Source organism: Mustela putorius, unplaced genomic scaffold (genome assembly GCF_011764305.1).
Source record: "Mustela putorius furo isolate JIRA1106 unplaced genomic scaffold, ASM1176430v1.1 tig00000145_pilon_pilon_pilon, whole genome shotgun sequence".
In the NCBI taxonomy this organism is placed as follows: Eukaryota; Metazoa; Chordata; class Mammalia; order Carnivora; family Mustelidae; genus Mustela; species Mustela putorius.
Window position 1 is genome coordinate 749,488 of NW_025421294.1, and position 21,344 is coordinate 770,831.

Consider the following 21,344-nt stretch of genomic DNA (forward strand, 5'->3'; position numbering starts at 1 on the left):
CTATGGTAGAATAAAAGTGTGGCTGTTATCATCCACTTATTTTATAACTCTATGAGACATCTGTCCAAATAAACTTTCTTTATTGAGGTGATAAAGCTGCATGACTCCTGTGTTCTTTCATCGCAGGTCCACTATCATTTACTAGATTAGACATTAGAGGAGGAATAAAATTGTTTTCCAGCCTTTCCACCCCTTACGGCTCAGTCCTATTCTTGATGCCACATATTTCAAGGATAGACCAGACTGTTTATATAATTTGGTTCCAACCTATTTTCCAGGCTGATACCACTAATCCCTAACAAAAACCCTACATTATGGAATTATTGTTCCTGGCTCATTCAGTTTGTTTAACAAGTATTAATTGTATTTCCTCTGTAAACAGGGCCCTGCTCTTACCCTGGGAATTCATTCCTTTCCCTTTAAAAATCTGCCAAATATTAAGTGTCCAGACTCCATGATCCCATTTCAGATCACTTTAGCCAGTGATAATCCTCTGACTTGCACTCTAGTATCACTGAGTTTGTATCGCTCAGGTTACCTTACATAGATCACATGTGGCCTAGCTTTGTGATAATATCAAATTGTGAGATTATCTGCGTTTTGAGTAAACCTTGTCTAATAAAATGATAATTAGCAAAGAGCATTAAAAAGTACCCTACAGGCAATAAGTGTTCAATAATTGCCTGTTAAATAAATAAATAAATAAATGAGTATCTGCAACTCTTCTGTTGCTGTCTTAAGCATTTTCCCCCGCAGTTCTCCCCATAGAGATACTCTAAATTTCCTGTCTGGACTCTTCACAATCTGGTTGCTTTTCCGGCTTTATCCTTATTTCCATCTCTAAGCCTACTAGCTACGTGTCTTGTGCATTGTGTGTTAGTTTCACAGGGCTGCTATAACAAATTGCCACTAACTAGGTAGCTTCAAATGACAAATTTATTCCCTAACAGTTCTGACTGGAGGTCTAAGATGCATGTGTCAGTAGGAGCCATGCTCTCTAGAGATTCTGAGGGAGAATCTCTAGATTCTGTTCCATACATTTCTCTTAATTTCTAGTATTTTTGTTAATCGTTGGAGTTGGCTTTTAGATATATTACTGCATTTTCTGCTGCTGTGATCACATACCCTTCTGTATTTGTTTGTCTGTCCGACTTTCTGTCTTCTTCTATGGACATCAGTTGTATTAGACTAGGACTCCCCTAATGACCTCATCCTAACTTGATTACAGTTGCATGGGCCCTGTTTCCAAATAAGGTCACATTCACAGGTACTTGAGATTAGGATTTCATTGTGTTTGCAGGGGGGAGGTGAGGGGAGAAAACACCATTCAACTCATCACACACTATGTATCTTTTTTAATATGATATTTACATAACAAAAATTAACCATTTTTTTCCAAAATTAAGTAAAGTGAACAATTCAGTGACATTGAGTATATTCACAATTTTGTGCAATAACCACCTCTATCTAGTTCCAAAACATTTTCATCACTCCGAAAGGAAACCCTATATCCGTGAAACAATTGTTCTTCATGACCCTCTCTCTCCCCCTAGGCAACTGTACTCTACTTCTCATGTCTGTGGATTTACCTTTTCTCTCTATTTCATATAAATAGAATCATACAGTATGTGACCTTTTGTAATTGACTTCTTTCACTTAGAATAATGTTTTCACATTTCATCCATATTATAGCATATATCAATAATTCAGTCCTTTTTTTGTAGCTAAACAATATTCCTTTGTAAGAATACGCTACAGTTGTTTGTCCATTCATCTGTTGGTGGAGGTTATGTTTCCACCTTTTGGCTACTGTGAATAGTGTCATTATAAATATGTGTGTACCTTTATTTGAGTATCTGTTTTCAGTTCTTTTGGGTATGTACCTAGAATTGCTGGATCATGTGCTAATTGTTCAGCTTTTTTTAAAGATTCATTGATTTGAGAGAGAACACATGAGTGAGCAGGAAGAGGGGCAGAGGGAGGGGGAGAGAATCCTTAAGCAGACTCCCTGTCAAGTGCGGAGCCTGCCCCAGGGCTCAATCCCAGGACCCTGAGATCATGACCAGAGCTGAAATCAAGAGATGGATGCTCAACTGAGCCACCCAGGCTTCTCTCTGTTTGCTTTTGGAGGAACTGCCAAACTCTACCAAATTTTTCCTTTCCTACCAGCAATGTGCAGGGTTCCATTTTTTCCACATCCTCACCAGCTTTCCATTTTTCTATATTTGTTCTCCAAGTAGGTATGAGTGTTATCTCATTGTGATTTTGATTTGCATTTCCTTAATGACTAATGATGTTAAGCTTCTTTTCATGTGTTTGTTCATCATTTATATATCTTCTTTAGAGAAATGTTTATTGAACTGCTCTTCAGTTTTTTAGCTAGGTTCTTTGTTATTGAATTGTAAGAGTTCTTTATATATATTCTTAGTACTAAACCCTTACCAATACATGATTTGTAAATATTTTCTCCCACTCTGAAAGTTGTCTTTTTGCCTTTCTGGTAATGCACTTTAATGCACAGAAGTTTGATTTTGATTATTTCCAATCATTTGGGTTTTTTCTTTTGTTATTCATACTTTTAATTCTATGTAAGAATCCTTTGCTGAATCCAGTGTCATGAAGATTTACCCCATGTTTTCTTCTAAGAGTTTAATGGGTTTTGGTTTTATATTTATATCACTGATCCATTTTGAGTTTATGTTCCTGTTATGCACAAACTAGATACTGTCACAAATACTGATGAGTGCCTACCCTCAAAGACCTTAACGGTCTAATGTTCTTTAGTTCACTGTGTTACTGATAGAGAAAAGCCCTAGGAGATAATCAAGGAGAAATGCCTTTTTTTTTTTAAGAGTTGTTACAAACCACAGTGCCTTTTATACCATGAAACTTGGTACCTTGTAGCCAAAGGGCAGAAATCTAACTTTGGGGTTTTTAAAGGGGTGGGCTATGTGGTGAACCCAGTCATGAAAATGACTGAGCCAAATAGGGGTTTCAGTCAGTACTTACAGATTCTGTTAGTCTGAGGTCTCCAGAGATAGGAGATACACACACACACACACACACACACACAGATGTTTTCAAGGTTCATCCATATTATAGTGTGTGTATGTATGCGTATGTGTGTATCTCCTGTTGGTTCTGTTTAATAAAATGCCCTATTACATTATTTATATCCTATCATAAATATATATGTGTATTGAGAGAGGGTGAGAGATTGAGAGATTGTTTTATTGTATGAAGTTGGCTCATGTGATTATGGAGGCTGGGAAGTGACAACCTTGCTGGTAGGGTTGGGCCAGCAAGCTGAAAACCCAAGAGAGCCAGTGGTTTATTCCAGTCTGAGTTCAAAGGTGAGAGAAAACTGATGTTCTAGCTCAAAGATAGTTAGGCAAGCAGAGAATCTTCTCTCACTCAGCCTTTTTTGTTCTAGTCAGGATTTTAACAGATTGGATAAGACCCACCCACACTGAGAAGGACAGTCTGTTTTTTTCAGTCTGCTGATTCAAATGTTAATCTCATCCGGGAACACCTGCACAGACATACCAAAATAAGGTTAACCAAATATCTGAATACCCTGTGGCCCAATCAAGTTGATGTAAAATTCACTGTCACACAAGTTATGAGAAGCGGGCGTGAAGACCTGCCACTTTGTTCCTGGGAGAATTCCTGTGAAGTATACATTCTCTCTCCCATTAGTGGGTTGGAGCTCTCTTCTCCTTTTCTTCTATTTGCTTTCATTACCCTTGTTACCTATGGAGAATTTGTTCATTAATGTTGACTAGAGTGTAGATTTTCTTAGAACTCTTTGTTTTCTTCTAATGGAGTATGCAGCAGCAGCGCAGCGGTGGCTTTGTCGTATTTGTCTTCGTGTCTCTAGCATTCATCTGAGCCTAGTATCTAGTTAGTATTTACTGTTTGCTGCATTGTTATTACTGAGCTTTGGAATGCTTTTTCTGAGTTTGTGTATGGGTGTGGGTTTTTTGTTTTTTGGGATTTGTTTTTGTTTTTCCAGTGGGGAGAGGGAAGAGTATTCTACAAGGTAATAGGTCCCATGAAAATGATACTATTACTAGTAGAAGTGATAATAGGCCTCAGTGCTGACACATGATCGTATGTTACTGATTGAGTTGCCATAAAACCTTTAAAGTGGAACTTTTATTTTCCTCATTTTGTAGATAAGGACATCAAGAATCAGAAAAAATTAAGTGACTTGCCTGAAATCCTATACAGCTGGTAGGTAGGAAGTAGCTGGCAGTGGAGTCAAAGCTTGGCCAAAGAGTTAAAGCCCAATTATTTTTAACCATTATGCCATACCATTTTTCCCAAATAGAACTTAGTGAGTATAGTGTGCATGGGTGTATGTGTTTGAACTTGCTGAATGGAAGGATTTCAGGAGCAGAGGAGAGTGGTATTTTATAGGTATGGCAGATAACTTATATTTGTGCTTATTACTCTTTGATCATGGGCGCATTTCAGCTATTGTGACATGGCCTTAGACTCCTCAGTACAGCAATACACTGACCACTGCCAACAGACTGGAATTGGCCTACAGATGAAATCTATGTTACATTTATCTTAAGGCCATGATGGAGTGCAGGGAATGGGCAATAGACAAGAAAGAAATTATGGATAATTATGACCAATCCTTGTTTTGCTTCATGATAGGGATATTAGCAGTTATCTTATAATACTCATAAATACTGCATGAGTATCAGAGCTATTGCTGCTGAAAAGTGAGGGGTGTTTTGTTTTTGTTTTTGTTTTTGTTTTTCAGTTTTTCTACTGTTACTATTCTCTCATAATCTGGTACAAAAGTGCAGTACAGCATCCAGAATGCCCTGAGTTTTTTACGTTTGTTTTCTTTTTCTCATGAGTGATTAGTAGCTGAAGATACATATTTTAAATTATAGTTTCCTGATCACATTTTAATCACACCAGTTTCGCAGTCTTTAGAAGCATGGGGAAGGTGCCACTTAAATGTAAATGATTTAGTTAATTATTGTAGAAAGTACTCTGAAACTTGGTGTTTTGTTGCCCTGGAAACACCTGCTCAGTATTTCATGTATATTTTAAACCCTCCAATTACTTGTAATAACATTTTGACTACTTGACTGCTTCATTGTTAAATGAAGATTCTTTTATATCAGATACATATTTTATGATGTAGTGATTTTACACCTTCTCTCAATGGCCAGCCATTTTATCTCTGTACTGTTTTTAGCACAAGAAGATAAATAGATTTTGCTTTACGTTTGTAGGATAAAGAGCAGGAGATTCCCCCTTCCCTTTCTGATTATATTGTGGTAAACTGTTCTCTCTATGATATGTTTTGTAGGTGGAACCTTGTTTCACTCAGAACACAGTAAAAAACGTATGTTATCTTAAAATTAGGAATCAGTAGATAGAAAGGAGAAAGAAAACAAAGTAATACAGTCATCAATGCCTGGAAGACTGGACGTATAACTTACGAATTATGTAATGGGAAGATACTCATTACGCTTTCCTGTTTCCTCATACCACAATAGATTCCAAGTGACTAAAGATTTAAATTTAAAAACTGAAACTTTCTAAAAAAAAAAAAACCAACTGAAACCTTCTTAGTATGTAAAAATAAAATATATAAATGCTTTTGTAATCTTGACACATAGAGACCTTTCTGGACTTGACATAAATGTCAATAATCATACAGTAAAAGACAACAGATTTGTCCATAAGAACATCTAAAAAGTAAAATTCAGAGTTCCTTAATCTAAGTAATATGATGCAAAAAAATAAGAAAGAGTAATTAAAACATTAATTCTTGGGGGCATCTGGCTGGCTCAGTGGGTTAAAGTCTCTGCCTTCAGCTCAGGTCATGACCTCAGGGTCCTGGGATCGAGCCCCGCATCAGGCTCTCTGTGCGGCAGGGAGCCTGCTTCCCCCTCTCTCTCTCTGCCTGCCTCTCTGCCTATCTGTGATCTCGGTCTATCAAATAAATAAATAAAATCTTAAAAAACAAAACAAAAAACTTTATTAATAAACTTAATAATTCTAAACTATAAGTAATAGAAAGATACATATACGATAGGAAAGAGTACAAAGGCAGTTCTAGAAACAAGGAAGGCAAATACCCAGTAAGCATATATGAAGAGAGGTTCAGCCTTAGCGTTGTCGAATATGCAAATAGCATAATGAAGTACTTTTTGCCTGTCATATTGAAGATGGTTAAAAGTTGACCAATATTCATTCTCATGGCAACAGACATTCTCAACAAACTCTGGGAGTAACTTAAATTGGTACTTTTGGGAAAGAATTTAATGTAAGGAAAAATCTATACATGGGTCAAGAAAATTAGCTATAGTTTTGTTTCTAGTAGTGAAATATGCCCAATATTAGGAGATTAGTTAGATGACTAGAGGATTGATTAAATAGTGGAAAACTGGCTCTTGGTTGTGAGGGTTCAGGTGATTTTTACTTCTCTGTACTTATATACTGACTGAATTTACAAGAAAATCACTACATTTATATCAGAAAAGATAGTTTCTTGCCATTAAAAAAAAAAAAGAAAAGGCTTTCAAATGCGGTCTTTTTTTTTTTTTTTTTTTTTTTTTTTTTTTTTAAAGAAGCCACTGGAAGAATTAGACTTTTAAACTGGGTAGAACAGAGCTAAGAGATTAAGGAGGTCTCGTAGTAGAATTCAGATGATGCATTTTGGGTAATTTAAGTAATCTTAGATCATTGAAGGTTAAGAAAACAAGGTTTAAATGTAGTTGAGAGAGGGCAATAAAGTAGATAGGCTTAGTTCTGAATATGTTGTCTATGAAGAGCCTGTGTGAGATCCAAATGGAGATGTCCGAGAAGCAATTGACTATATGGGTCTGCAGCTGTGGGCCGTATTTGGGCTGGAGATACAGATTCCATGGTTTTCTGCATCTAGGTAAGCTATTTTATTACCTACATTTCTATTCAAAGTCTTTCTAGTCATTGAAATCATGAAAACAAAATGGCTCATATTCAGCCTTGATCCTAGAAAGCAGAAAATGTGTGTCCCCCTTTACTTGATAAGCTTCTAAAAACAAAAATCAACATAGTAGGCTCCTTTATATCACACAGTACACATCAGTACATTTTGAAGCAGCGGGTCCATTCACTTAGATTCGTGAGCTTTCCCACCAGCTTCTCTGGTCAGGTGTCTTTGATGCCATCCATCTCTGTTTGTCTTAGACTCTTGATCTCTGAAGATATTCTGGTGGCCTTAAGTTTTAGTCACTCTCCAAGTCTTTGAACTCCTTGTAGACCAAATCCTTCGGTGAATCAGCAGTGCATTCTGCTACTCTACATAATCACAAAATTCCGTCTCAACTGAGACAGCCACTTAAAATCTCTTCTCTTTACCACCACCACTTGAAACCACATTAAGTAAATATTAACAAAAGTGAAATACTACTGCATTTGGAGTGTCATAAAAGTGTGATTCTAACTTTCTTCCCACCACAGCCTAGAATATGAAATTTTGGTGTTATGAAACAGACTAACCATTAAACCAATGCACATACCTCTCCATGGGAGCAATAGAACTACCACCAGGCCAGAGTCCATTAATTCAGGCTTGTGGGTAAATGTAGTGGGCTTGGTGGTCAGTTTTACTCTATCATCCCAGAGTGAAAGAAGAGAAAGACTTACTAACGGGGAAGTGGGGCAGTTGGGGGACCCTGTAGTCCTTTTCATGTGGGGATAAAAAATAATAGAAGTATTTATAGTCTTCCAAAGGCAGGGTTATATTTGAGCTGTTCAAAATAATGTAATTTACAGAGCTGGAAAGCTTAAGAGAGAAGGAATAAAAGATTTTCCCAGAGTTACAAAGCTATTTGTAATAGGGTACAGCTATATAAAAATTCCACCAAATTATAAATAGCATTTGGTTGGGGAGGTAGGGAATCAAAGCCCAAGTTTCATGTACATGGGATACCTTATGGTGGTTGAGTTTCCTTCCTGTCCGTGGTATGTAAATGACATATAGTTGTACATCTGTTTTACTATCTCATATACTTATCTTTATATTTCTTTAGGAAATCATCTTAAGGACTGCCTTTAAATCCAGAGGTTACCAAGAATGGCATGTCTGGTTGTTCTGTACAGGATATACCACAGCATCTTGTAAGAATAGTATTACCTTCTGATGATCAATGGATGAATGCATTGAACTTAAAGGAATCTCTTAATGTTTTCTTCTTATTCTTGAGCTCTGATAACAGAGCATGAGTTAGCATAGAGGTGTGAGTACAAGATTGGTGGGCATTTTATGAGAAAATGCGCATTGTTGTAGACTCATTAAGATTCACTTGGGCAAATGCCTAAAATCAGAGCACATGGAATAATTCCCCTGTCTCCGTGAGGCTTCTTTCTGAACCACTTTCACTCTCCCTCACCTGTACATCTCTGCAGTCATGCCCACTCCAATGCTAAAATGCCTTGAATAGCTGGGAGAAAAGTGAGAGGGAAATACATGAAGTTTCAGTTAATATAATTTACATAAAGAAACTGTCAAAGAGCTCTTGCCAGGTTTGCCTTATCATTGCAAGTCCGCTTTTTAATAATGAAGAAGGTGAAGGGGTTGAATGGATAAGTGGAAGCATCCCTTAACAGCTCTACAGTATTCTCACAATAGGATGTCTTGCCACTAAGTCAGCCTGGTTCCTTTCTCCTCTTAAATTTTATTTTAAGTCTCTCTCTACCCTTCCCCTTAAATTTTATTTTACCTATTTATTTATTAATACCTTTAGGTATTTAAGTTTTTGGAATGGATGTAGCTCTGCTTCTTAAATATAAGGTGCATAGTATTCCATTTGGTAGCATTTTCTTATGTGTGAGTATATGTATAAACATGATAGGAATAAAACATAGAATTCCATTATGCATGGAAAATATCAGATATACCCAGATATACATATCTGTGATCTCATTAGATGCATATGGTCATTAAAGAGATGTAATAGCAGCTTTGTGCAGTGGCAGTATTATAGCCAGTGAGGTTTATCTGAGGCGCGATTATTGCTAATTGAAAGAGATATAATAGCAAATGGTGACATTTGATTGTTGTTAGTGAATAATAGTGGAAATTCTGGGGCTGAGGTAGCTTGCTAAACATCTAGATTTTTGCATTCCAGGACCAGGAGAGAAAGGACAGTGACTTTCATTCAGTATGATTCAAACCAAATGATTTTATCTCTAATTTCTGAAAATGACAAGTTTTCTAGCCAAAAACTCCTCCTAGAGGGTAATCTTAATCGGAATAGCACCTCCTGCATCATTGTTGATATCCTGATTGAAGCATTAAGAAGCCCCAGTCTTTTGGTAGAAAGTTAATAGAAATTTTACCTTAAAATCTACCTGATTAGAAGCATCTGGCTGGCTCCATTGGTAGAGCATGTGACTCTTGATCTCAGGGTCCCGAGTTCAAGCCCCCCGTTGGGCATAGAGCTTACTTAAAAAATAAATAAAATGTTGTCACAAATAGAATTTTTAAAAAATAAATAAAATCACCCATTATAGTATCAAGCGGTATAGCTCAGTGGTCAAGAGCTCTGGAGTCAGACTGTCTGGGTTTAAATCCTGGCCTTGTTTCATTCTAATTGCCTGACATTGGGGAAGTCATCTAACCCTTTGATGTTGAGGTTCATTGAGGTTCCTCATCTGTAAAATGGAGATAATAGAATACTTACTTTACATAGAGCTGTTCTGACACATAAATGAAATAATCTTTAGAAAGTGGTGAACACAGTGACTGGAAAAATGTCAGAGTTCAAAAATTGTTGAGCAGTCTTTTGCGACTGAACACCTTGTGTCGGTATTGTCATCTGAGTGCCTTGCGAGAGGAGAGCTCTCGAGGCATGGCCCTGGGCAACAGGAAGATCCTAGTATTCTCATGTCATACCAGAGACAGATGGGTACTGAACTAATATATAGGCTTTAGCCCTTTGTCCACATCTGCAATCCTTATTTCAGATGTATATGTGTTTAGTGAATGCAGATCAATAAATGTATTACATTATCAGTGTGAAGGATAAGCTCTTTATAGAGGTACTAAATCTCACATATTTATTTGACTCAGTGATTAAAAATCACCTTCACATTCTTTGCAGCAGGTGCTTCTCTAAAGCAAAGGACAGTTGTAGCCAGAAAGCACAAGATTATTAAACATATGCAACAGTCCTGACTTTTCAAAGACCTGAATTCACTGAAGTATAATTTTTAACTCAACCCTTTGGGTTTTTATTGTCCCTTGAATTGGTGAAAGTAAAATACACCTACTGACATGGCTTGTGTGTAATGTCACATCCTGCGTGGCATTTGCAAGGAATGAGAAGTTCCATTGCATGCACCGGGAAGCAGGTGCTTTCAGGTGCCGCATTGCTGCATTGTGCCAGCATGCCTGTGGGTCTCCAGAGTGTGCAAAAGAGGAGACCTTGGTCCTCATTCTCATGCGGGACCCATATTCACTACAGTCTGGCAGTTTCCTACCTCTGTTAGACAGCAGCTCTCCTCCTCACACGTAAAGTAAGGGGTTCCAAGTATAGAATTCCAGGAGTGGGGGAAATGGTGTTAACGTTGTATGAATCCTAAGGATAATAAGTACAGGTGATCTTTTCTCCCTCTCTTCTGATACATAGAGATCTCCATATCGATATGCCAGGAACCTGGGCTCTGGCATCAACTGTGCTGCCTGATTTATCAGAAAGTTGACACAGAAAGGCCTTGATGCTTCAGCCTGAGCTAGATCCTTCCAATTGTACTGGTTTCATAGTTTTGTGAGATCTAGTCCCCTAGCTTCTTGACCCTTCACCTATAGAGAAATCATTTTTTTAAATCATCAGAGCAGAGAAAGTTCTAGGAATATGGCTGAAGTTTCATCTTTTAAGACATTGTTGCACTATTACATAATTTTCTACCTTATTCTGAATTTTCTACCTTCTTAAAAGAGAATTTGCCAAGCTTGATTAAACTTTGTTTCCTTTTTTGAGTAATCGTGAATAATGTTGTTACATGTGGTTATCCTTTTTATCCCCAGGAAAAAAGAGAGAATATTATAATTTAGGGACCATGTCTTGATATTTTTTAACACTTAACTTGCCATCCACATATTAGGGTCTTAATATATGTGCACAGTGTTTTCATTAAAATATTTTAGATTGAACAAATCACGTTATAGCATTATGACTTATTTGGGGCCTTTGTTGAAGGATATTAGAGTTAATGGGGTCATTAAAGGATTGTTCTTTGATCTAGCCTTTTTTGTAATTTACTGAAGTGGAAATCCAGAGAGTTAAGTGTCTTCCTCAAAATGTGTTCTTTAAGCAGAGAATGTTACTACTGAAATACATTTGAATGTTTGAAGTACATTTTTTTTTCCATCATTGCTTTCAAGTGATTGTATAATCCACTGACTAGTTCACAGAGATCAAATGGCTTATGAAAGTCTTCTGATTAAACGTGATGTTGAACATAAGTTCTCAGCTCCATTCCCTTATAAAACATCCACAAACATGACAATAAAAGGTTAAAAAAAATCTACAAAATAAAGAGAACAGGAGTCAACAGGAATGAAATTTTGAAAGTTGTAAAATACATGGAAGGAGGTAACACACTTAGCAGAAAGAGAAAGCAACCACTGAAGCTGGCAGGAGAAGAAATTTGGCTGCAAGAGCATCCGTCCTGTAGGACCCTACAAAATCTCATAAAGAAAAAGCAGCAAGGGAAGAGGATTAATGGAAAGTTTTCATAAGTCGTAGTGAAACACCCAGATTGTTTCTCTCCAACCCTAGCAGAAGACTGGTGATTTTCTTTCTGGAGAGACTGAACCAGAAGGACTCTGGATTTGGCGATGCAAGGATTATTATCCCTCTCAGGGAGGAGCCTGGAGGAGTCCTTTCTGGGGAATCTGAACAACTCAAGAGAAGAGATCTGGGGTGGGTCTTGGTGAGGGGTTACCCAGCATATTAACCCTGTCAGGCTACCCTGGCATAAGAACCTGTTGTCATCTCTTCTACATTCCTCTCATGATAGGAACACCCTGCTGTGCCAAGTGTGATTCTCATGTTCAGAGTGACACATTTTTTGGTAAAGCTGGCTGTCTAAATGAAGCTAACTACTGATGCTTAACAGCCACCAGTAGTCTTTTTCAAACACTGTAGTAAAAATAAAAACCACCTGTGTTGGCTTTATTGCAAGCTCTCAGGCTAGATTTTATCCTTTTCAGTTTTTTGTTTCCTACTCTATAAAAACGAAAAAGATATATATATAAAGTGCTGAGGATAATGCACATAGGAAATATTGAGTACCTTTTAATTAGTGATGCTATTATATATTTTGATCCTTTTTATCATTCTTAGTTACATGCACAAACTGATTCAGGAAAAGGAAGCTTCCCTTCAGTATGATTAAAAAAAAGAAAGATATTGGGGTACCTGGGTGGCTCAGTTGGTTGAGCACCTGACTCTTGGTTTTGGCTCAGGTCATGATATTGAGCCCCACATTGGGCTCCATGCTTAGGAGGGAGTCTGCTTGAGATTCTCTATCTCCCTCTGCCCCTCCCCCTTTCATGCTCGCTCTCTTTCTCTCAAATAAAATTTTTTTTCAAAATTTAAAAATTAAATTTAAAAAGATCTAAATATTCAAAAACATGCTTCTCAGTATGTTGCACCCTTTTATAAGTACTCATTGATTCATTCCTAAAAATATAGTTAGTATGAGTATTACTAATAAAGGAGACTGTTCTAGACTTGCATGGGATTATGGGAGATCCTAAAGAAGTCAAATACTGTGGCCACCATAGCAACAGCTATGTCTTTGTCTCACTTTTGAGCCTAGCTTAACACAGGATCCTAAAACACACTTACTGGTTGTATTCACATTTTTTTTTAACTTGAAAAAAACTATTGTATATTTGTTTTCATAGATACTTTATTAACTCAGTGGCACTTTGCTGTCATGTGGCTGCAATCAGCTGCTTTGTCCAGGTTGTCAAAGGGCTGATGGCTCCATCTGGGTTGTAGGCAGGAATGGGAGCTTTCAGCCCTAAAGTCTTTTTGGGTTACTAGTAGTGCATAAAAGATGGAAAAGAGGATTCCATCCTCTTGGCTTGGCTTCTGGGGGTGGTGCAGTGGGCGAATGAGTGGGGAAAGATTAAAGCTGGAATAGCAGCTTGCTCAGCAGCAAATGCATTGCCTCTGTTGCCCTTTTCCTTTACTTCTGAGGCTTGGATGGGTGGCATGCCCCATATAGATACCTTTTTGCTTCCTCTGAGATTCTGCCCTGAGCGTAGATCAGAGCCATGAGCAGTGCTTGGCAGCTTTTCTTTTGAGTGGTTCAGTTTATCTTCAGAAGGCATTTCATACTCCTTAGTTATTGAGTCCAGCCAGACAGAGGCTGGTAGGCAATGAACCAATAGAGGACTCAAGGCATAATCTCTGTTGTGTTGTAACTGGCTTGCCAAGATTGTGAAAAACATTCCAAAGGTGGAAGAGCAGTAATAGGTAAATTAACTCCTTATTAGGTCATCTCCTGACTCCCATTTCTCTTCCTAGACCTTCTTCTATCATAAATAAGATGAAAGACCGTACTACCAGCCATCAGACTGACTGGCATACCCCTATACTGGTTGGCTTTGATCTCTGTGATTGTGAAAAACCTCTGTTCTCCCTTTTGGTTTGCCTTCCAGCTTCTCCTTTGAGATTGTCTTTAGAGGAACGAGGTACACGGGACACTTCACCCTCTTACCCTGTCCTTCCCACTCTGTCCTCTCCCAGTTGGCTGATGACAATCAGGTATTTGCTGCTTGTATGTGCCTACCACTTTGCAAGTCACAGCCCAAGTGGAGGGAATAGTCAGTAGAGTTCACATTTAACTCAGTGTCCTTTTGCATGTGGCTACTGTCAGCTGCTCTGTCAGCCTGTCAGAAAAGGCTGTGTGCTAGCCATTGTATTAAGGAGTTTACATGTCTCATCTCCTCGATGCTCATACCAATCCAGAGTTGTGCCACGGGAGGTGTTAACAACTTCACTCATTTTACAGGTTAGCATCCTCAAGTTTAGAGTCCGTTTCCTGAAAGTTGTAAAGTAGAAATGAAGTCCATCTAATGCCAAATCTTGTATCTTACCTACTTCTGCACTCGCAAAGGCAGTAGACCTTAGTCTTAAGAACAAAACATATTTAAAGCAAATAGAAAGCAGTACCAGACAGAATGCCATCAAGTGCTATATCAAATAGACTCTAACAATAATATTTTTTGTTTGGGGGCCTATTTATACTTTGCTTGGTTCCAAAGAGGATTAAAAGTTGTCAAAATACTTGAATTAAAAGTTGTCAAAATGCAAAATTAGCTTTGATTGTCAAAATAACCTCGTGATTAAGGTATTTTCACCTCTTTTTTATAGCTGACAAACCTGCTTCTCACGTTGATTTAACCAAGTCAGCAAGTTATGTCTGGGTTGCTATCAAATGCAGAGCAGCCATTACCTTGTCGGGGATTATCCTGGTGGCAGTGCTGATTAATTTCCACAGTAAAAGTGGCCTCTCATCCCTCCTTATATCTGAGATAGCACTCATTTTGTCACTTTTGTCCCTACTCTTCTGCCCCTGGCAAAGCACACACTACCTTGGTTTGGCTCGATTCTCTATCATACAGGCCTTGGTGCAGAGTTAAAAGGCACATACATGTACCTTAAATTGGAAGCATCCATGGGTGATAAAGGTATAAAAACATGTATGAGCATGATGGACACCAATGTTACTGCTTGGAAAGTAGCAGGAAGAGGGTGCAGTTTTGTTTGTTTGTTTTAAGATTTATTTATTTAGAAAAGAGAGTGTGCATCAGAGTAGGGAGAAGGGCAGAGGGAGAAAATCTTCAAGCAGACTTTCCACTGAATGGGGAGCCAGACTTGGGGCTTTATCTCATGAGCTGAAACCAAGAGTCAGATGCTCAACCAACTGAGCCACCAAGGCAGGTCCAACTTTATTTATATCTGTAATCCTTTATTTCTTAAATATATGCAAAGAAAACAAACCGCAAAAGACATACTAAGAAGAGGAGAGGAAAGTTGGATTCACTTCTCTTCTGAGAGCCAGTTTTTAAAAATTTACTACCAGGGTGTTAAGAAATAATCAGTGTTAAGTAAATGATGATTTTCATTGATAGTAATGAATTAACCTAAGCTTGTTTTAGATGCTCACAAAATATTTGTGTTTTGATAATCCCAGTCTAATGTCACGGAAGCCAAAGAGTATGTATGGTTATCTCTGTCACTTAGTGCCCAGCATACTATCTTGATTCATGGTAGTTTGGTGGATGAGCACATGCAGAAGAGAACAGCTTTGCCAACACCAAATGCTCCATTCTGTTATAATAAGTGACTCCATGTAGGTCCCCAAGTAAAACTCTTCTCTATCTAGTTCAACATTCAGCTTTTCCTTAATGTTGCTCTCTTTTTATTAAAAACAAACAAACAACAATAAAAAAACTAGCTCTCTTGCTTTTTTGTGTAAAATGAGGGAAGGAAAAATTGTGTCTGTTGACTGAAGGCTGCACGCATTGTAGCAGCCGTGTACAGATGCATGGCCTCCAGCTACTGCAGTTGAAATTCCACTTAATGTGCACTCATAAAGGACATGCTCCTGCCCCTTCCAGCTCACTGTAATTGTCCAGCATATGAGCTAATGATGTTTCTGAAGCTTGGGAAGCGAAGGTATTTTCATAGTTCATTTCTCTCTCCTCTCCCACAAAGCACAGCCATGATCTGACACATGATCAATGGGACCAGCCCTTTTTAGGATGCAGAAGATGCTTCCCTGCGTCTGTGGCTCACAATGGCAAACAATAGAGACTCCTACAATGATATTTGGCCTCCCTGGTGTTCAAACTTCTTCAGTTAAGCCTGTCTGGAATCTATTTAGCTATTATCTATCAATACTTTTTTTTTTTTATAATGAAATAAAAGGGACAAGAGGGTAGAACCAAAGAGGAAAGACTGTATCTTTGCCAAGATGCTCTCTCCTCTCCCTATGACTCATAGTTAGAGAAGCAGAGGGACTTTGGAGAGCTGCCTGCAGTCACATTGAGACAGCTCTCCCAGCACTTTCAGACGTTTTAAAAAATTTTCTAAGGGAATAAAGATGTTTTTCAAATTGTTCATTCCCTCCTTTTGGGCCAGCCTGAGAGCTTTTGTTTAGCTGTAGCATGGTGGTTTTATGGAAGATTTGCCAGCCGTAACAGTTGAACCCAGATCGTTGTATTTAGTGTATTACTAAAGAATTAGCTCTTTGCTATTGAAAATTTGTAATCATTCTTTCTTACGATTATCATATTAAAAGGAGTTATCTCAGACCCATAGCATTCCTGTGGAATGAAGTTTGTATTTGGATATTCTTAAGCATTTTCTTAGTATAATATGTTTGTTTGTAGAATTTAAAATACTCAGGTTTTGGTTTTTGGTTTTTAAGTTGGTTTTAATATGGCAGGGCTAGCCCAAGCTATATAAGGGACCTGCTTAATAAATGTAGTCATCCTGATTTTAACCATTTGACAGCACAAGAAAAAGGAAAGGTCACCTTAATTTTTCTACCTTCATATATAAATAAGGGTGTTTTTTTTTTTTTTAAATAAGCGTTAAATCTAGGCTTCCTGAAAACCAGTTGCACTGACAAATCTAAATCTCAGTTTTTCAAATTTCTTTTCTTTCAGCTATAAAAATTGATTGTGTCCTTTTATGGTTCCAGAAACTGGCAAGCAACTTAGTATCCCTATCATCACCCCCTTTTTACTCCCCCTTTTTTAAAGGGTTCCACTATTTCTGCCATAGAAATAACCAGATCATAGGGGTTTGATACCAAAACTAGTTATGAATGAATTGATTGGGTAGTTATGACTGCTTAGCAGGAATTTATTTAAGGAGTAGGAGAAAGTAGCAACATACAAAACAATCTGTGTTGCATAGGAAAGTTGCTTTGGATGGCTGACTCTAGATATAAACTGAACATAAGTATTCATTAGAGTAGAAAATACTAGTGGAGGGGTTAATTGCTGAAAACTTTATTTCCTGCAGGACTTGATCTCTAACTAAAATCTACTTTTGGGACCTTAAGCTCAACTTTAGTGGTTTTATCATTTCATCTTGTAATTTTAGAGGCCACTTTGCAAGGTGTACTGCCGCCATAATAATTTTTATGGACTGCCCAAACTGGATAAAATGATGTTCAGCTGGTAGGGGAGTGGAGGATAGTGGAAAAGAGCTGAATCAACTGTGGGCTGAATAATTGCTTGTTTTTCCTTGTTTTTCACTTATTTGTATCACTGCCCATTTTTCTGGTGTATTAGAAATGTGTAAATGACTGACATTTTAATGAGTGGATTAAGTGTATTATTCCACAGAGTCATTACACTTAAGAGCCAGAAGGAGTTTCAGGAGGTCTGGGTCCAGTCCACAGTTCTAGTGTATCTTATTTGGCTCATATTGTATGTTTGTAAAAATAGTAGCTACTTTGCTAGATCATTATGAACAGCTTTGCATCTATTGTCTCACATGGTTCTTCATGCATTTCTGTTAACTGAAGAGCCCCTGTGGCCATGTGAGTTCATGATCCAGATAATCTTACCTCTTCATTTTAGTTACAGGAATTTAAATCCTGAAGGATCAAGTGACTTTCCAAAGTCACACAGCTAGTTCAGGGCAGTTCCAAAACTGTTTTACAGTTCGAGTATTTTTCTCTGAATTCTGCTTCTAAATTTAGAAAAGATGTTATTTGGGGAGTTGGGTGTCTCAGTCAGCTGAGTATCTGATTCTTAATTTCAGCTAAGGTCATGATCTCAGGGTCATGAGATCAAGCCCTGTGTTGGGCTCCACACTCAGCTGGGAGTCTGCTTGAGATTCTCTCTCTCCCCTTGTCCCTCTGCCCAAACCCCTGTCCCTACTTTTGCGTGCATGTGCTCACATGTTCTGTCTCAAATAAATAACATCTTTTCTTAAAAGGTGTTATTTATTTTTTCAGTATGTTAGAGACCTTTGTCAAACTGCAGGGATGCCTTTTTATTTCCCTTTTTTTTTTTTTTTTTTTTTTTTTACATTTATTTGAGGGACACCTGGGTGGCTCAGTTGGTTAATTGTCTGCCTTCAGCTCAGGTCGTGATCCCAGGACTCTGGCATTGAGTCCCACATCAGTCTCCTTGCTCAGCAGGGAGCCTGCTTCTTCCTCTGTCAGCTGCTTCCTCTGCTTGTGCTCCTTCCTCTCTCTCTCTCTCTCTCTGACAAATAAATAAAATACTGAAAAAATAACCTTAAAAATAAAGATTTTATTTATTTGAGAGAGAGAGATGATGAGAAGGGGGAGGGATGAGAGAGAGGGAGAAGCAGACTCCCCCCGCCCCGAGCATCGGGACTTGATCCCAGGAACCTGAGATCATGACCTGAGCCAAAATGAAGAGTCGGTTGCTTAACTGACTAAGCCACCCAGGTGCCCCCAGAGATGCTTTGTAAAGATGTCCTACAAATAAAATAATTGAGGAGCATTGGTGGAATAATAAGTGTGAAGAGTCGAGTTTAGGTCCTGTTACAGACCAAATCTTTTCATCTCAATAAACACCAAGATTTTTCATCAGTAGAGGAATGAATGATATGACAATCTCATATCACTCAGTACAGGGCTTGGTAAAAATAGTAACTTCTCAATAAATAGTTCAGAGTACAGAGTGGCTTTTGAAGGTCCCTACCAGCACTAAATTATAGATTCTGTAATTGTATATCAGCTTTCTTCCTTCCCCTATCCCCAGTTTACTTGGCCTAGATGGTTTTCAGAGTCTCCTTAAGACACTTTGAGGTGTCTTAAGTTTCATGGTTTAGAACTTGTTAGGGGCGTTCTTTGAACCCATGTATTCTGTCTTCTGTCCTCATACTTGTGGTTTCCCTCTCCCTTCAGGTTATCTTTTCCTGAACTTACTATACTGCAAAAAGATCCTTGGATCTTTTTGATGGGAAGGAAACAGGAGGCAGAGGAAGTAAGGAGTAGGTGGCTTTTCAGAATGACCACATTATTCCACATCTCTCCCATCTCTAGTCTCCTCCAACTTTCTACAAAAAGAGGTAACATTTTTTCCTGGCCTCATCTGTTTATAGGCAAGATGAATTTCAAAACTGGAAATGGATTACTGTTTCATTATAAACAATACTCATGTTTTCAACATACATTATTGGGATTTATACATTCTGAGCAGGCCTAGCCACTGTCGCCAAATCATCAGACACCTGCTGTTATAGGACACGAAAGGATAGAAAAGTTCTCTCCTACCTTATAAGAGATTAAAAGCAATATAGGGAAGTCCGCGGAGTTACAGAAATAAAAACTAGCTATGAACTTGGGTTTATAACTGCAGTAAATCCAACATTACCTTTTGATATAAACAGAATCTTAGGGAATTTAACTTTTCCATGTATTAGAGAATCAGAATGTTTAAACACAGAGGTGCTTTTTTTCTTCATTAAAAAGAAAATCTGGTTCTTAAGAAACCCAGATTAGTGCTGAGCTTCTCTTCCCTCAGAAATATCCCTGAAGAAATCCATTACCTCACACAAAAACACAACATCAGCTGTTCAACATCAGCTTTATTCTTCCAGGCTTTTCTGCTGGTGTGCTTCATCCCCTGGGCCAGGGGCCTTTGCCTGCTCGTTTCTTTTGTGGCAGACTTAATCCTGACAACTTCACTAAGCCAAGAATACTTTAGAAATTCTTATTTTTATGCCTTTGTTTTTCTCCCATTTTGCTTCTCACCTTCCCCTTCCTCAGAACTATTCATATGTACACCCTGCCAGTGACTAATAAATATATGTGATTTTCCTGTCTTAGTCATTGTATTATTCATGATTTTGCAGAAGTTTTTCTTAAGTTCCTAGCCAAGCTATAGAAGACATCAGGCAATATTTGCATCTTTTTAAAACTGGCTCATTTATTGCTCATAGATTTCCTCCCGAAAACCAAAAATATTTCCCTTATCTCTGCCTAAACCAAGCCAGTTCCCACAACTTTATGTTCTTTTATAAATAGGACTGGTCCCAAGATCCAGTTTTCCTCAACTTCCTGTTCCTTCCTAAAAAACTTCCTCTTCCTCCCCTTAGCCTCACCTTGCCCACCAGTGATGGTGTCTCAGGAGTGAAGCTAACCTGTATGTCCAGCTGTAAAGTAGCTGAGGAGCCCCACCAGGTGCTTCTGGGTGCAGTTTCACTAGCAGGTGAATTGTTGGCCACAAAGACAGCCATTTTCTGCTTGTAGGACCATCGCAAGCAAGGAAGCACCCAGCAATCACTGTAAATATATTTTCTTGTCCCATTCTCCCACAAATAATCCTCCTGTCATCCATATGCATCACCTTTTGGAGGCTAATAAAAATGGCGTTCCAGGTTTCAGACAAAGAACACTTGGTCTCATTCTGGTTGGCTCCTTACCTTTAAATACCTTAAGAGAAAGAACAGCAGAACATAGCCAGTCTGTAAGTGTTCTTTCTGCATCAGAAAGGGGGAGATGTCATTTTTAAGATTGGAGTTCAAGGAAAATTGAGTTAGACCAATAGGATAAGAATATAGATCACGTGGCACAGGGTAGCTATTTGGTATGTACGTCATGAATAAAAAATATGTTTCCTAGATTGAGAAAGGCCGATCTGGCAAAACAATAACCAGGACAGAGAGAAGGGAAAGAGATAAGAATTTGGGGCCATAATTATCTTGTCATTGCTTTTTTCCTATTCCATGAGAGGACATGGAAAATGGAGTACTTCTCCTACGTTCTGACATGTCATACCACTGTGTTTCCAGGTGAAATGCTAATGACCTCATTTTTAAGCCCCGAGTCTGACAAATTTAGACTTTGACTTTGATACCTAACGAGTCCCTCTGTTATCCATCTTCACTTCAAAAAATGTGTTATTATACTGCATTTATTTAGCACTTCACATTTGCAAAATTCTATGTCTGTGTTATTCTCTACCAAAAATCCACTTACTTATCACCCTTTTTAGAATGGCAAACAAGGATACCAGAAGGTCTTATGCAAACTGGGTTTTAATTTTTTCAAATTCTTTTTGGAAATTGGCAGGATATGAATTATAAACTAACTGATAGAAATTGTAGTTTTATTACCATATTTGCTTTCCTCTCATAAATTAATCACTGTGGGGTTAGAAAAAGACTTGAGAAGATTGTCTATATAAAATTGGCTTAAATTGACCAGTAAACCATAGAGAGGTTAACGACAAAGGAGACATTAAGGAGTTTGTAGGGGTAACAGAACTGTTCTTCCATATTGATTGTAGTGGTAATTGCACA

General features: G+C 38.1%; 1 protein-coding gene and 1 non-coding gene across 5 annotated transcripts in view; both read left to right on the forward strand.

The window, feature by feature from the left end:
• The window catches only part of MRPS27 (mitochondrial ribosomal protein S27), an 86,561-nt gene that overhangs the window by 40,880 nt on the left and 24,337 nt on the right, over positions 1-21,344 (forward strand). Inside the window, exon 2 of one of the 4 annotated variants that reach the window (XM_004764482.3) lies at positions 8,052-8,139. The exons of the other annotated variants lie outside the window; for them this stretch is intronic. Coding sequence (XP_004764539.1) covers positions 8,096-8,139 — 44 coding nt within the window. The 5' untranslated portion in view covers positions 8,052-8,095. The remainder of the gene's footprint in view (positions 1-8,051; positions 8,140-21,344) is intronic. 4 annotated transcript variants of the gene reach the window in all.
• LOC123390857 lies at positions 8,980-9,122 on the forward strand. Its single transcript, XR_006605453.1, has one exon. It is a non-coding gene; the product is annotated as a U4 spliceosomal RNA (small nuclear RNA).